The sequence below is a fragment of the Neovison vison genome, chromosome 6 (assembly GCF_020171115.1).
Source record: "Neovison vison isolate M4711 chromosome 6, ASM_NN_V1, whole genome shotgun sequence".
NCBI lineage: Eukaryota > Metazoa > Chordata > Mammalia > Carnivora > Mustelidae > Neogale > Neogale vison.
The window spans coordinates 189,810,727-189,827,914 of NC_058096.1; the positions used below are offsets into that span (position 1 = coordinate 189,810,727).

The 17,188-nt window shown below is 39.2% G+C and overlaps 1 protein-coding gene across 1 annotated transcript; it reads right to left on the bottom strand.

Moving 5' to 3' along the window:
- Positions 1 to 5,420: 5,420 nt before the first annotated feature.
- KBTBD8 (kelch repeat and BTB domain containing 8) lies at positions 5,421 to 16,029 on the bottom strand. Its single transcript, XM_044255245.1, has 4 exons — positions 15,950 to 16,029; positions 15,160 to 15,370; positions 10,438 to 11,552; positions 5,421 to 6,372 (listed from the first exon to the last, which is right to left on the bottom strand). The coding sequence occupies exons 1-4, from the start codon at positions 15,963 to 15,965 to the stop codon at positions 5,909 to 5,911; spliced, it is 1,806 nt and encodes a 601-aa protein (XP_044111180.1). The 5' UTR covers positions 15,966 to 16,029; the 3' UTR covers positions 5,421 to 5,908.
- Between the last annotated feature and the right edge of the window lie 1,159 nt (positions 16,030 to 17,188).

Below are 17,188 nucleotides of genomic sequence, written 5' to 3' on the forward strand. Positions count from 1 at the left end.
CTTTTCGAAATATCATGAAGAAACTTAAAAGACCTAAGAACAAAGAGGGATTAAAAAATAAAATAAAATACAGCAGTTGGAGAAAAGGCAACAATTGCCACACCATGTTGAGAACCCATGGGAGGTATATCATTTTATAGTCTCTCCACTTGACCATGGGGTATTTCTGCCACTCAGGGCCAGGCAGAGAGAAGGCTCATAGCTGGGATCATTCAGGGTTGGGGTTTGTCAGGCAAGTATGGCTGTAGTAAAGAAGGGCGAGGTAACTGAGGAAAAGTAAAATAACAGTATTCCGAATGAATCATGGAATTGATCTTGGCTAAGTTCAGGAAAGTTCCCCACTAGAGGCTGATGCATAGTGGAAAAAGTAGTGGGAACCATGGATTAGCATCTCAATGATCCCAAAAACCTGGTAGCAGAGTTCTTGAGCAAGAAAGTCTGAATAATAAAGGGGGGTGGCTAGTGAGATGTTTATTGCATATTTTATGCCATTTTAAGATTTTAAAATATATGATTGTGGGATGCCTGGGTGGCTCAGTCGGTTGAGGGTCCAACTCTTGGTTTTGGCTCGGGTCATGATCTCAGGGTCGGGGGATCAAGCCCTCCATCAGACTTAGCACTCAGCATGGAATCTCTTTGTCCCTCTCCCTCTGATCTTCCCTATCATCAGCCTAGCCCCTCCACTGCTTTGTCTCTCAAAAGTAAAATCTTTAAAAATATATATATATACAGTTTATATATATATATATACAGTATATATACAGTTTAAAAGAAGTGGAAGTAAATACTGTGTCATGGTTACCTAGTCATACTGGACTGTGCTCCCCTCGGCAGACATAATACACTTCACACTTTAATGGATTAAGATTTTGCTTTTATGGCACAGCAGTTTAAACCTCTAAATGTTTACTCTGTGACTGTAATTTTCTTTGAAAATGACAGCCATATTGATTCACCTGTCCAAACATGTAGAGTAGCTTCCTTATGTACTCACATGGTTTGTGGGTTAAAGCCGGTTACCAAAAGAGAAAGGAAAACCAGCAGATCCTTGTGCCAGGTACCCAACTTTCTAGGTTCTGGGATCTTCTATCAGAGAGATGCAGGTAGTCAAAATGAAGTGTGAAGAACAAGAATTAAAGACTCATCAACTTGATACTTACTAGAACTGTTAGTGGTTAATGGCACCTCTTTACGTTTACTATTGAAAACCACTTGAACTCTGTCCACCAAACTTCTAAGTCAAGTTTTAGTATATCTTAGAAGCACAAAATGAGGGGAAAATACACTCTCCTCCTCACTTAAATCCATTAAATAAAATGCCAAATTCCACTGCGAAAAGACTTAGCAGATGTTATTTACAGCATTGCTCTGAGGAGTTAGAGACACGAGATCACTTTTAAATTCTGTATTTCCAAATAATTTTTCAATAAAAAACAGAGGCATACAACCAAGATTTTAAAATGGCAAGTCATTTTAAGAACCAAAATCACAGTACTCTAAATCAGTATTCAGAAGACTTTTCTTCTTGTTTTTTCTTCACCGTATTTGAGGGACAGAAATCATAACAGTAGTATGCTAGCAGAATGATATAAAGATGGGGTATCCAGGTGGGGTGACAAAGGAAAGGTATTTTCCTACCTCATCTATCCCATTGCTGAGAATCAATCACAGTAAAATTTCCAATTTAGGTAATACTGTTGGGAAGTAGTTGTGTTGCCTTAGAAAAGCATCTTACCTTTTTCTATTGGTTTTGTTTGAAACTAATGGAGCATGTAGGAACTAGACTATAGTGAGAGTGGAAATCTTTGTTCTAATCCCAGATGAGCCCCTTATTAGTTAGATAACCTTCAGCAATTGACTTCATCTTTGTTTCCTATCTGATAAAACAGTTGATTCTACAGGTTCTACCACCTCTCAGGGTTTCCTAAGATTCAAGAGAAAATTCATTTCTTTTTTGCGAACATTTGAGTGCCTAGTGTATGCCAGGCTCAGATCCGAGGTGCATAATGAATACAGCCGATCCCTTGCCTTGTGGGAGCTTACATTCCAATAGGGGAAGCTAGGTGAAAAATAGGTGGTGTGTGTAAGAGTGGAGTTGGAAGGGGAGTGTTCTGTTTTCCATAAGGTGAGCAGGGAAGTCCTCTCTGGAATTTTAATCAAGGTTCGAGTAAAGTAAGTGAGCTACTAGGGCTTCCTTGGCAAAAGACAGACCAAAGACAAAAGCAGTGATGTTGGAAGGGTTTGCATGCTTCAGGAGCAGCAGTCCGTGCAGCTGGCACAGAGTGAACTGGCAGAATGGTAGACGAGGTCCAAGAGGTGGGGTTGTGAGGTGTAGGTCGTGTAGGGAAGGCATCTGGATCTCATTCCAGGGGAGATGAGAAGTCATCTCCCAGAGGGGTTTGAGCAGAAGAAGGAGATCATCTAACTTGTGTTTTAACAAGATCATTCTGGCTACTGAGTGGAGAACAGAATAGATTAGGACCAGTCAAGGCAGGCTACTTTAGACTGTGGTGATATTGGTGCACAGCGGTATGTGGTCCGAGTCTAGGTATGTTTTGAAGGAAGAGGGAAGAGGATTTTCGGACAGACTGGATGTGAACTGAAAGAGAGGAGTGGAGTAACAAAAGTTTAGACCAAAGCAAAGTGAACAAAGGAATGACTGATATAAGCAAGCTTGCTTTAGAACTTAAAGAGCATTATGTAAGGTGATATTAACCATTATAGTGTTAATGATTATATAACTATAATCATTTTGTACCACAGGCCAAATATTTGACAGATTAAAATCTCATTCCAGGGGGTAGGAGGTTGGGGTACCAGGTGGTGAGTATTATAGAGGGCACGGCTTGCATGGAGCACTGGGTGTGGTGAAAAAATAATGAATACTGTTTTTCTGAAAATAAATAAATTGGAAAAAAAATGCTAAAAAAAAAAATCTCATTCCATTCCACTAAGACAGAAGGTATTTCATGTTTTTCACCAGTTTTTAATTCTGTGGAACTCACTAGTCAGAGGTCATGTTACAACAGTGAAAGTTTTTAATGAGAAAAGATTTTATTATAAGAAACAATGCCATCAGGTAAAAATGCAAAAAATTGTGCAATTATGGCAAAATGTTTAAAAACATCTACACATTTGCCCCCAAAGGACTACAGTACTTACTCCATACCTGAGCACTGAACATTAAATGCCATTTGAAACTGCTTCACATAGGGAATTTGATTCCTTGCAGAGTGCACCCACTTCTCCTCATGCACCAGTGAAATCAGGCTGATGCGTAAGCATCAACTTTGTAGGTTAACAGAAAATGAGGATGGGAAATAAAGAATACAGTTTCTACTTTCCTATAACATAGTTATACCAAGTCCAGTTTTCAATGTGTAAAAAATATATAGGAAAGTGCTACATACATTCTTCAAATGCAAAAACAAAGTTCAAGTGGGACTGGCATATGTTAGCCTATATTTTAATTCTGTAGTCCCCATTGTGCCTTTTACTTATATTCTCATCATACTATGCAAACGTACCTTAAATATCTAAACATATATACCCACACAAATTACTAATCTTAGCTCTCTAGGACCTCTTCTAAAATCATTTTAAAAGTGGCAAAATATCCCAGTTATATAATTTAAACAAATATTTCTTTGTACAAAATTCAATATATATTCTACTCCCATAGCAAATTCTAAACATTGGTTTTGACACACTATACTTAGATCACACCCCCAATATAAATGATTATATAGCAAAGGATCAACTGTTGTGCAGATGAACAGAAAAAAATCTGCAGAATTAGCCACAGTATATTGTATTCCTATAGATCACACGGCACATGTAAATTGTTAACTCATTGTTCTATGTCATGTTTTCAAGTAACACATTTTTCTAAATAAATACAGATTGTCAAAAAGCGGCAGGAAATCTCAGATATTCAACAAAGCTTTCAAAAGTAAATTACACGAACATCTCTTGCAAAAGTTAGTTCGTTTTCTCCTCCCCTTAGCAATGCAACACTGGAAAGATGCTTCAAAACACTCACAGCAAAAGCCCACAAGAGCATGTAGATAAAGAAAAACTAGAGAGAATAAAGGTGGTTGACAAAGTTTATAAAGAGATTATAGACATACTATCAAGGCCAATAAGAAACCACATATCCAACTTCCTAAGACTAGATTTTAAAATGTTAATTCTATAAATGCTGTCCACTTTAAATTCTGCTTCAGAAAACGTTCCTTACTTGTAGAGGTCAAGGACAAGCAGTTTGGAAAGTTTCTGAAAAACGAGGTATGTGATGCAAAGAGGCAATGTTTTAAATTTGTTTCACAGTATCACATTACAATTTGTGCAAGAGTTTTTAATACAAACCATGCCAGTTTGTTTTCTTTAACAGAATCAAAATGTTCTACTTGAGGACAGACTCTGGGCTATCCCCATATCCTTTATCAATTATTCTAGGCATAGTGAAAAATAAGTTACTAATGCAAATATCTGCCTTGGGTATTACAAATGAGTTGGTTTGTCCTTTATGTTACTATTACTAACTGATTGTTAGAAATTCATCCATTCAGTATGAAAAGTGATTTAGTACCTACAATGCTATGGTTCTACTCACTCGCCCTTTCCCTCTCAATCACCTTCAGCGAGAACAAGGTTTTCAACGTAAAAATATACAATCTGTTAAGTGCAAAAATGAAAAAAACAACAAAAAAAATGAGGTTTTAATGGTCATATGTAACTTAAAAGCCATTAAATTAGACCACTGCAGGAGTTTTAGGTTTTTAGAAAACAAAATTGTAAAAGCAGGTATAAAACTTCACATTATGCTCTGTGCAGAAGAGAAATAAGTTACCTTTCACTGTACCGATAATGAAGGGGTGGGGGGAGGATGGGAAAGGAGGTAGGGCAACAAAAAGGCCCGTGTTAGTGCAAACTGAGTGTCATGTTCTCATTATTCTAAAACTGAGTCCAGTTAGAGATCTTGCTATCATTTAAGCAGAGAGTCTTGTGAAGTCACAGGAGTTCAACAGGTGAAGTACTATGCCACGAAACCAGCATACCAACTTGAAAAGGTAAGCACAGGCTCAGACAAGTTACACTTATCCAGCTAGACACATGCATTCACTTATACTAGCACCAGCCACCTATGAATTTAAGCCCTTTTCGGGATTTGTAAATAATGAGACAGTGTGAGCACTTGAAAAAGTTATCAACAGAAAAAAAAAAAAAAAAAACTGCGACTTTAAAACTTTAGCTTAACTTTAAGTTACATGGGAAATATGAAACAATCGGACTAAAAGCTCTTTCTCAGACAGATTTGTTTTCCTTCAACCTACACTAAAAACACACTTAAATCTCAGTACACTTGAAAACAGTACACAAATATATATATATATATACACACATATGTATATGTGTGTGTGTATATGTATATATATATATAGAATGAGGATCTAAGTTAGTGCTTCTCTGTGTTGGAGAGGTCACAGCTAAAGTCCTAGTGATATTGCCTCAAATTTTTACCCGTATTTAAAATAAAAAGTCACATCAAACTAGTTCGGATGTCTCTAACCATAATATCCTAACTGCTCTTCTAAGAGTGCATAGTTGTTGATTCATCTGGTATCTCAGTGATGAACTATCACAAAATTCTAGAATGAAAATGATTACTTTTATACCAGAAAAAAAAAAATGCTGATAATTGCACTTTGTTACCTTTTGCTTAATGAACTGAAAACATCACAAGGATGAAAAGAAATCCCTCCCTATGCCATAATCTTTAAGAGCACCCACTGCCATGTACAAACTCTCTCAGCTTCTTAAATACTGACAGCACTTCTTGTATCATTAAAAGATGAAGTTTCCCCAAGCACAAGATGCCAGTGAGCTCACTAAGGCCTGCTACTCATTAAAGTACTTTCTGAAGACACTGAGGATAGAGTTTAGCGACAGCACATTCAAAATGCCGGCCAAGGTCCCAGAGCCTGTCTGGAGTCTCGTACACTTTCATCCATTGGTCAGTGATGTCATCATATTGGTAAAGGGAATTTTTCCTGCTGGTTCTGAAGACATGTTCTTCAACGGTCACTTGAGTAGCTCGAACAAATAAATGTAGTTTATTCTGAAAAAGTACCAGTTTAAGGTATGGATTTATGGACTCATCACATGGAAAGTCCTTCTTCCGAGTCCATTTATTTAGTTCAATATCATAGGCTTCTACAGTAAACATACGTTGATGATTTCCACAGGTTCCAGCTATGTAGTAGATAGAGTCCTTGTATACAGCTGCTAAGCCCTGGATTCTAGGCACAGTCATGGGGGTTAAAAAACCCCAGTAGTCTTTTTGAGGCTCATAGAAGAGGAAAAATTCTCCTAAAAAAAAAGAAAAAGAAAAAAAGAATATATATATTTACATGTCTGTTTTTGGTTTTATGTTGAAAAGTATAATTTTCCAAATATTTCACTTTCTAAACTATTTCTTGTATAATCTCCAAAGATACATTCTATAGTATAATAGCTTAAAATGTCTTCATTCCATGGCAGAACATAACACACAGTATTATAGTTAGCCTGAATTGGGGGATTTGTAAGAGGTAGATACAAGGAGTTACCTTAGCTTTAAGGCAGAATAATAGTTGAGAGCTTGGCTCCATTTGTTCTTACATGTGTCTATTTTAGAAAATATATTTTAAGCCAGCTCTAAAAAAGCATTATCACTAATGGTTAGCCAGTAAGACCAGAGTATGTACACAGCTTCATCATGAATAAGCCACTCCACATTTATGTGCTAATTATTTAGTTAGAAGATAGCACATGGAGGGCGCCTGGGTGGCTCAGTGGGTTAAGCCGCTGCCTTCGGCTCAGGTCATGATCTCAGCGTCCTGGGATCAAGTCCCGCATGGGGCTCTCTGCTCAGCAGGGAGCCTGCTTCCTCCTCTCTCTCTCTCTCTCTCTCTGCCTGCCTCTGCCTGCTTGTGATCTCTCTCTGTCAAATAAATACATAAAATCTTAAAAAAAAAAAAAAAAGAAGAAGAAGATAGCACATGGAATTGTTCAGATTGACTTCTATGGGCCATTAATACGTTTACTTTGGTGCTGCTATAATGCAAAGACAAATGTAAGAGGAGAAAACGTGGCTTTAATATGATAGAAAACACAGTTCATGGAGTTGACTTTGGGTCACTTTTAACTCTATTTTGATGATAAAAGGGGGTGCTGAGTCAGACTTCCAATATAAAAATGTCCAAAAGAATTAAACCAGTGAAGATTTACAAGAATTTTGCTAGTTATAACATTGTATAAAATCCTTCATTTAAAAATCTCGATCGATACTCCAGTAGCCACATACAGTACAGTATAAGCCTCTAACTATTTACGTCAACTTTATTTATACAAAGAGGCTTTGTTTAAATTAGAAATACCTACTTCTAAACTGAGCTTCCCCTTCAAAATTGTTTTGAACTAGATTTACTCTTATCTACAAATTGAACTGCCTACTTAGTAATAGTGACATTGTAATTTGAATTCTTCTTAGAAGACCTTGTTAAACCGCCAGCTTTTAGTTGCACATCACCTTCCCTCATTTATTTTTTTTTTTTAACATTTTATGTATTTATCTGAGAGAGAGAAAGAGACAGAGATAGAGAAAGAGAGAGAACGAGAGGGAAGGAGAGGGAGAAGCAGGCTCCCCACCAAGCAGGGAGCCCAGTGTGGGGCTCGATGTGGGACTCGATCCCAGGACCTTGAGGCAGACGCCCTACCAACTGAGCCACCCAGGTGTCCCCCCTCATTGACTTTTAACAGGATTGTTAAAAAGACAATAGAAAATAAAAGTTTCTAACAGGTACTACCTCTCAACGAATTTCTTATAAAAAGATGACTCACACAAAAAGTTAATTTTTAAAATCTAAAGTCCCCTTAATAACTTAAACCAGATAGGTCATTAAGAAAACTTTCAGAGCCTCAGATTCCTCTTATATAAAATATAACCTCAGATTAAGCAATATTTATTTCCAGTCCTGAGATTCTGTTAATTCCTTGTTACTTTGCTTTAGTATTCACATTAGTACATAACCTTTACCTTCCAACTGAAAGTCTTTTAATTAATTCTATCAAATGGTCAGCCAGCAAGACCAAAATATATATAGCAAAGCATCATCATATGGAATGATATAACTTATCCAACCATATTGGACAGATTATACATTCAGGCTTATATTCCATTATTTGGCAATACCAACAAACCTAATCATGTCCATTCTTCTATTTAACAAAAATAAGGTACTAGATAGTGATACTCCTTTTGGAGAATTAACTTGATATTGAAATTTAAACAAATGTGTTCAGGCATTTCTAGTCAAATAAAAGATGAGAGCAAAGAACATATTCTTTTAAATGGTAAAAAAGCTAAAAAATCATGTATTTCCACAGGAGTCCCCCCTTTTTTCTTATTTTATTAAAGTAATAGTGTGAGGAAAACATATATAAGCAATTAAGAAACCCAGATGAGAGGGGTGCCTGGGTGGCTCAGTGGGTTAATCCTCTGCCTTCTCAGCTCAGGTCATGATCTCAGGGTTCTGGGATCAAGCCCTCTCCCCCAACCCCTCACCCCCTCATCAGGCTCTCTGCTCAGTTGGGGCCTGCTTCCTGCCCCCCACACCTGCCTCTCTGCCTACTTGTGATCTCTGTCTGTCAAATAAATAAATAAAATCCTTAAAAAAAAAAAAAAAGAAAAGAAAACACCCCAGAAGAGAAAAAGGATGTTGGTATTATCATCACTGTTTTCAATATTCAAGCAACTAAAATGTTTAAGAAACCAAACACAGGGAAAACATTAGTTCTCACTAGGGGACCCTGGGTGGCTCAGTGGTTAAGCATCTGCCTTCAGCTCAGGTCATGATCCCAGGGTCCTGGGATCGCGCCTGTTTCTCCCTCTTGCTCTCTTCTTGGTTTTATTCTCTCTCTTGCTCTCTCTCCTTCTGTCAAATAAATAAATAAAATCTTTAAAAGAAAAATTTGTTATCACTAATTAGAACCTTGGATCAAACATCTTATTTATACTTACTTAGTCCTTCTTTCTACTCCTACTACATGATCTTCGCCAGAATACTAGCCTTCAATAGTTTAAACAAAACAATTTTTTTTTAAGATTTTATTTATTCATCTGACAGACAGAGATCACAAGTAGGCAGAGAGACAGACAGAGAGAGAGGAGGAAGCAGGCTCCCTGCTGAGCAGAGAGCCCGATGCGGGGCTCAATCCCAGGACCCTGAGATCATGACCTGAGCCGAAGGCAGCGGCTTAACCCACTGAGCCACCCAGGCGCCCCAAAACAATTTTTTTAAAGCTAAGTATATTAGGGGCGCCCAGATGGCTCAGTAGGTTAAGCCTCTGCCTTCGGCTCAGGTCATGATCCTGGGGTCCTGGGATTGAGCCCCGCATCAGGCTCCCTGCTCAATGGGAAGCCTGCTTCTTCCTCTCCCACTCCCCCTGCTTGTGTTTCCTCTCTCACTGTCTCTGTCTCTGTCAAATAAATAAATAAAATCTTTTTAAAAAATAAAATAATAATGCTAAGTATATTAGATAGTCCCTCTTATAAAGCAAATAAATGTAAAGAAAAAGGTAATACCTCAAAGCTTTTCAGTGAAAAAACTTGAAAACATATTATGGAAGGCATCATATGCTGCAGTGAAATTAAAATCTAAAGACTATAATTTCAAGGGCACCTGGGTGGCTCAGCGTTATGCCTTCAGCTCAGGTCATGATCCCCAGGGTCCTGGGATTGAGCCCTGCATCAGGCTCTCTGCTCAGCAGGGAACCCGCTTCCCTCCCTCTCTCTGCCTGTCTCTCCGCCTACTTGTGATCTCTGTCAAATAAATAAATAAAATCTTAAAAAAAAAAAGACTATAATTTCAAACTCCTTATAATTAAGTTTCCTAACCTTTGAAATCATAAGACTTATCACAAAATTCTTTGTTCTTTTTCTCTTTTAAACTAATCCAGTAAGTTCCATAAGAAGTAGCTGCTACAACATCTCTTGATTATGTATTATTAAAGAGTAAAACAGTCCTCCATCAAGTTTAGAGTCAAAAATGGCTCTGAAAGTCTCCCCAAAATGCTGAACAGGTATTCATTAAATTATGTTTTCAAAATACTTATCCCCCATGATGTCAAAACACAGTAAGCACATAAAAAACTCACAGAATCATTTTAGTATCTTAGAGATCCTTTTTTGATTCCAAAGTTTACTGCCTTTATAATTCCTTTAAAGAACAGACTTGCAAAAAAAAAAAGAAAAGAAAAGACTCACAACAAATAGTTTAGGATAAGAAAGCAGGAGGAGTCCTCAGTTAAGAACAAACATCTGTTTTAGCGTAAGTACGTAAATGACACCTGACCTACTCCCCTCTCCTGGAGAATAAACCAGTAGGCACCTACCCTGTAAAACATAGATCTTCTCTTTGTACTCCACAGCGTTATGAAACTCCATTGCAACAGGCATTGCGCAAACGCTCGTCCAGCAATTCTCTCTGCTGTCATAGCACTCCACGGATTTTAGTGAGTTTCTCCCGTCACCTTCATAAACACGACCTCCTATTGCATACATCTTACCACAGCAATACACCAGTTTGCAGCCTATTCTGGCTCGCAGCAAGGGGGGTTTGGAAAGCCACCTATTGGTGGAATGGTCATACATCCAGAAATCATTTTCTGCCTTATGGTCGATGGAGACCTCGCTGCTGCTGGGCCGGTACCCTCCTGCAATGTAAATATCATTATCTGGAGATACAAGAATCCCAACTTCTCTTAGATCATTTGGTGGTTTGCATAGTTTAAACACTCTTCCTGTGACTATATCTAGACAAGGCACTGTTTGCTTCTTTCCTGAGTGTTTGTGGGCAGCATCAAAGCATATGATCATTTCGGATGCAGTCATTCCAAGTCTTTGTGTGCAGCCATTAGTATTGGATGGGCCCTTTTCTACATAGCTTTTGGCTATAGCCTGTGCAAACTGAGGTGGAATTTTCTCTATAAAGGCCTCTTCCATCAGAGGAAATCGTATGCATTTGGCAAAAATTTCTGGAAGGTGGACTTCTCTTTCATTCTGTTCATGTTCAAACCACCTTACAATGCTTTCATAAACATGCTCTTCTCGGTCTACGTTTAAATCATCACTGTCTAGGATACTTATCAGCTGGTCTTTTGTCAACTGGAGAAACTCTTGTTCTTTGGTGACACACAGAAACTTTTTACGAATGTATTCTTTTGATCGATCTCCGAGTTCCTGATGACCATAATGATCAGCAAAGATGAAGACCCCAATAGAATTCTGGGGGTCCAAATGACTGATCATGTACTTAGCACATTGGTCTTGGATGGAAGGAATCTGGAAGATGCTAGCTGCAGTGAACAAGGCTTGAACATTGGCCTCTGTCAGAACCACTCTGGAGGTGTAGGCATAGTTCAACACTAAATCCATTGATTCAGCTTCAACACCAACTATTCGAACTTCTTTTTGAGTACTTTCTGTAAGGCCGCTAGTGAACATGGATCTAGGAACAAAAGAGTGGTTAATAGTATATATGCACTCCAAATAAAAATTATTGTGACAAATTTTTTAAAGTATACAGTTACCTTCCCACAAAGATAACCTTGGAGACTGAAAATATTTTAGTGTGTTTCCTGATATTCTGAATAGGGTAAAAGCTGATCATCTAGAGTAAGGATTTAATCTGACAAATCTCAAAAATTCTATTCTCAGGGCCAGTCCACTTTTTCACTTTTTCTTTTTCTTTTTGTTTGTTTGTTTAAATTCAATTAGCCAACAGAGAGTACATCATTGGTTTCGGACACAGAGTTCTATAGCCAGGACACCTTATTTTCCTTGGAGCCCCTATCCAGGAGTCTGGTCAAGTTGCCTTAAGGACTTGAGATATTAACTCACCAGACCAATCAGAAAATTTGACAATACCTATAAGGTGTCAAAATGATATATTAGCATATACAGACTGTCTGATTGAACTCTTCATGTCCCAGTGGAAGTGTACAAGGCAACTTGTCCCTGAAATATATCTTTAAAAATCTCATCTCAGAAAAACAAAATGTTCTTCAGAAGTTCATGTTCTCTACTACTTCGTTTTAAAACTATTATCTTCTGAATGCTTCCTTAATCGTTATAAGGAATATAAAGAACTTCACTTCACTTTCTCTTAGACATTTTGAAAACCTTTGCTTAATGAAATATACTCAGTTTTCTCAAAGCTACCATATTTTACTTATGTATATCTGAATATAGGTAAAGATTATACCAGGTTAACAGAATGCATACTTCTAAAAAAAATTTAAGAATTAACTGATGCTTTGGAGACAATGGTTTTGAAAAATCCCAAGCTTTTGCCTTTGAAAGCAAATTTGTTTATTTATTTACTTACTTATTTCTAATTTAAAATATCTGTGCATTTTGGGGACTTTTCTTGGCCAAACATTAAGTAGCCAAAAGTCTGGCTCTATATTTTAGTATTAGTCATTTACATACATCATTTGCCTTTCCCCTTCCTCCTTTAAGGCTTCTTTCTAGGCTGCTCTTAAAATTAAATACAAAAATCAAATCAAAATTCTTTTAAAAAGCCTTTGGGGAAAAGGGTTGTTTGCCCCTAGGGTGCTTAGTACATGTCTATTGAAGAAACTGACCTAACATTGGTGATAAAGTTGTTTATGCAGACAGACCCCTCTCATTTTGAAGTGTTAGATTATTAAAAAAAAAAAGAAAAAGAAAAAAAATCCTTAAACCGTTAATTTTAAAATACAATGAGAAACACTGGGGATATACATGGGTACAATGATAAAGCTTGTTTGCCTGGATGAACCATCTTTGAGGCCTACTTTATCTTCTACAACATAAATTTTAAGCTTAATATCACATAGGCTTTTTTTCATGATTGAAAACTAGATCTCCCAATGTATAAGCTGGTTTTCCATTTCAGGTGCTGAAAAACTTAGCTATACAGCTACCAATTAAAAAGAAAAATAAAGCCCTTCATTAGGCAAAGATTAACTCCCAAAGGAGGACATTACCACATACCCCTTTATCATGGGAACTCTACTGACTTGAATAGGCTGGCCTCACACACAGGAGCACTGTGACACTTGATGAGTTCTCTGTTCTAACAGGATCTATCTGTAAATGTTACGTAAAGATGGAACCCTTCCTCACACAAAATCCTGAGCAGCAGAAAGTTTCCAATAATCATGCAGATTTTAATTCTGACAAGTCACTGGGATCATGAAGCAGCCATGCCAGATTTCAAGCTATTTTTATTTTTTTTCCACCAGTGATGCAAGACTTCGAAACTATTAAGTATGTCTTCCTAGATCTCACATAAGGAGCAGCACCAGTGCCAAGAAACTTCTCTAGCAAGAGATAAGAACCTAAGCCTTGAGTTTTCTAGCCAAATACCTTCATCTGAATTCATGCATCTTATGCTTAGAAAGTTTTCCAAGCATTTTCCTTAATTTCTTGTAATTAAGAAAATCTACTGTAGCATACTTCTTTTAAAGTGATTTGTCTAAGTCTTCAAACTAATTTTAATTACAAGCGAGAATATAAAACTTCAGTAAGATGCAGACATTTTCACTTTCAAGTTTCAATTTTTTAAGAACTATTCAAATCTAATATACAATAGAAATATCTCAAAGGCAACTTTAGAGGGGACCTACTCTTGTTCATTAAAAGTCATAATAGTGACTAAGAAGCCTGACTCTGGAATCAAACCCAGCCTCTGCCACTTAGTAAGTAGTTAGATGATTTAGGCAGGTCATTTAACTTCCCCAAACCTCAGTTCTTCACATGTAAAATCAGAATAACTGTGCAGAGACAGGATGGTAAAGATATATAAAGCAATATATGTAAAGTAAGCTTAGCCCAGAATTTGGTAGTAGTAATTATTACATATATTTAAATGCACAGCTGAGCTAACCATATCTAATGGGTAGTCTGGATAATCGAATCCCACCAGTAGCTTCCATTACCAAGCCAAACTTCATACCTTCTGTGTATAGGAGTTTCTTCTTTTTTTCCTTCCAGCTCACTCCCTTCTGATGGTTAATACTTAACAGTCCAATGACCTATCCCTAGGCAAGTCTAAATGGTTACATCATAAGCATCAGACTGAAGGGACTATATTTAACCCAGTATTCTGAGAAAGAGGAACCAGAAACTACTGTCTGGAACATTACACTGATATATGCCCTATAAAGGTAAGCACCTTCAAAGGGAAAAACAAAACAAAAATACCTTTAGAGCATAGTTGAGATTATCTCACTGTCATTCAGACACCATTACTCAACAGTGAAATGCTTAAAAAAGTGAGCACTTTAAAAACAAAAGTTAAACTCAAGCAGAAATTGTCTTTATCGGTGATCTCTTCTCAAGTATGAAAATCTTTGTGAAACCCCAGTTTTGAAATTTTACAGTTCCAACGTTTTGATACACAAAGAAGAATGTAATGAAAAGGAAAACTTAAGAACACTTCTGGAAATCATGGAAATAATCTTTAGTCTGGAGCCTAAGATATATTCGTTCATTTTTATTTCATTGCTTTCACCCCCATAGCATTAAAACCATCTACTGAATGGTAATTTGTTTTCAAAAGAATGCCCTATTATGTTTTAAATTCCAAGAGTTACATACACCAGAGCACTACGCCCCAAGGATAAGTTTTTGGAACAAATTCTAAATCAGCACCATCCACTAAAACTTCCAGTGATGGAAATACTCTATATCTCGGTTTTGCAATTGTCAGCCACTACCTACATGTGGCTACTGAGCACTTGGAATGTGGTTACTTTGCCCAAGAAACTGAATTTTAAATTCTACTTAATTTAAAACAATGACCGAGGAGCGCAAGTCTAGATTTTGTAATTATGCACCTGAGACAAACAAAAACATACTCACTAACTTAAAAACCAAAGACCCGAATTCTAGAAGACTCTCTCAATTCAAAAACAAGGGCTCAATAAAATAGGGCCTGTTATTTATTTTCAGGAAACTCATTGGTTTCATTTAATTGTCTCACCTGCGTTTTGTAATCAAGTGGGCAACACTGAGGAATAAAGGGAACCCGGTGAGGACATCAACAGAAGTTTCTACCATCATCATACCTGAAGTAGGGGCTGATCGCAGCAAGAACGTTCCTGTGACAGGAAAATGTTTTCCCGTGATCCACTTCCACTACAATGTCTGTCAACTGTCCTTCATCGTACATTGTTTTAAGTTGCTTAAGAATACTGCACGCATGGAAGGGGTCCATGGCATCGTGGGCTGTGTCTGAAGATGGAATCCCATTCGGTGTTGGGGAAGACTTACTTAAATCTAGGAGAAAAACGTACAGCCACAAGAAGTTCGGAGCCCGTTACGGCGTTCACGCTCCCCCCCCCAACCCCCCGCCTACAAAAATACATCTTTGTACATATACACGACCAAATGGGACGGCGGGCTGAGATCTGGGGGGGAGAGTGAGCGCTGCGCTGCAAGTTCAAACACCAGCCTGCTCCTCCGGGAGCCCGGCGAACCCGTATCCCGTGCTCGCCGAGGGACTGTGCAGGCAGAACCGGCGCGGCGTCTGCGGCGACTCCGCCGGGAGCCAGAACGTCCCAGCCGAGAGCGAGGGCAGAAGCCGCACGAGGGAAGCTCCACGGATGGCGGCCCGCCAGTGCCCCCTCAACCGCCTACGGAACTGGTCGAAGTGGTGGCGGGTACCCGGCCTCCCCATCGCTGCCCGGCCGGACCGCCCACCGCCCTCCACGCCATCCATCCTCCCTCCCCTCATCCCTCTCCACCTCCCCATCCTTCTCTCCGGCTCTTCATCGTCACCTCCTCAGCTCGCAGCCTGAGCCTGGACCTCGGCCCACCTCTCCCGCAACACACCTCCCCAGCCACCACTAGACCCACCTGCCGACGCGGCCATTTCTCCACGGGGCCCCGGCTCCGGCTATTTAAAGAGGAAATGTCATTTCGCTTCTCTGGCTCCCGGGTTCCGGCTCTTCTAAGCTTCACCTGGCCAATGGGGTGGCCTATGCATCCGGCTCCGCCCCTAGCCTCCGAGTTCCGTGTTCCGATTGGCCATGAGGTGCGCAAAGCATTTCGGGAAATGTAGTTTTATTGCCCCCGCTCCCGCGTGGTCCGAGTAGGGCGGAGGCCCACGCCGGTGATTCTTATTGGCTGGTTATGGCGAAGGTGGAGAGCTGGGAATTCGCCAGCCTGTGTCCGTGGGGCGCGCAGTGCCTGCCGGGAGAGGTAGTCTTCTGGGTGAGGAGAGCTGTCATTCTGAGGGGCTGGGGTAGGGAAAGCTCTTGAAGTGCAAATTTCCCCATTTTAGGCCTCTCTCCAGGGACGCGGCTCTTTATTTATTTAATTATTTAATTAATTAATTTATTTATTTTTACCTTTTTCTTCACTCCCTAAACCTCTCGCCAGGGACTAGCTTCCGGTAGGAAAACGGACTCTGCGTGAGGGCTGTTGAAACCAGAAAAATTTGGAAATGGACAAGAGGGCTGTTGTCCAAAAATGCGAAGGAAATCTGACGCTCCACCCTGAAGTAAAATATCAGGAGGCTCAAAGGCTAGCCATCTCTGATGAGTCACCTGTGACACCCAGTTGAAATTGCAGCGCCTTGGCCGAGTGCTCTGGCTTCTGCAGATGAATTTGGTCTGGTTGCAACGGCGGCTCCGGATCTTTAACTCCCACTCGTGCCTTGCTTCTCCCCGAACACCCGGAGAACACCTGTTCCACTTTTAAGAGCGCCTGAACAGCGTAGAGAGAGTCAGGATGCTTTCCTTTTTGCGCCTGGGAATTAGAGGAGCTAAGATAATTAAGTCTGAGATTTCTTTGGAAGACTTTTTCGAGGGTGCCCTGAGCCCGAGCCAGGCATCGTTACTGAAGCCCGGGTGTTTTTCCTTCATCAAAATGTGAACTTAGATAAGACCTTTTCATTCTTGAGCACTGAGGTCCTTCACCTGGACCCTGTGAATAAGAATTACTATTCCATCGGCCTCATAGGCTGCCAGCTTTTTGAAGGAAAGCAGAAATTTTTACTGTGGGCAGGTTTTGATTTCCTTGTTTTGTATCTCTAGCATGTAACAGGGTGTCTGACACATTATAGATACTTAATGTTCTAAAAAACTAATGTAA

Bases quoted from the DNA above. Each gene is read 5' to 3' on its own strand.
- KBTBD8 (XM_044255245.1), bottom strand. The intron at 11,553-15,159 runs GTATGATGATGG...TTTTGTTCCTAG, and splicing joins GCGATCAGCCCCTACTTCAG to ATCCATGTTCACTAGCGGCC. The intron at 6,373-10,437 runs GTAGGTGCCTAC...CTTTTTTTTTAG, and splicing joins GAAGATCTATGTTTTACAGG to GAGAATTTTTCCTCTTCTAT.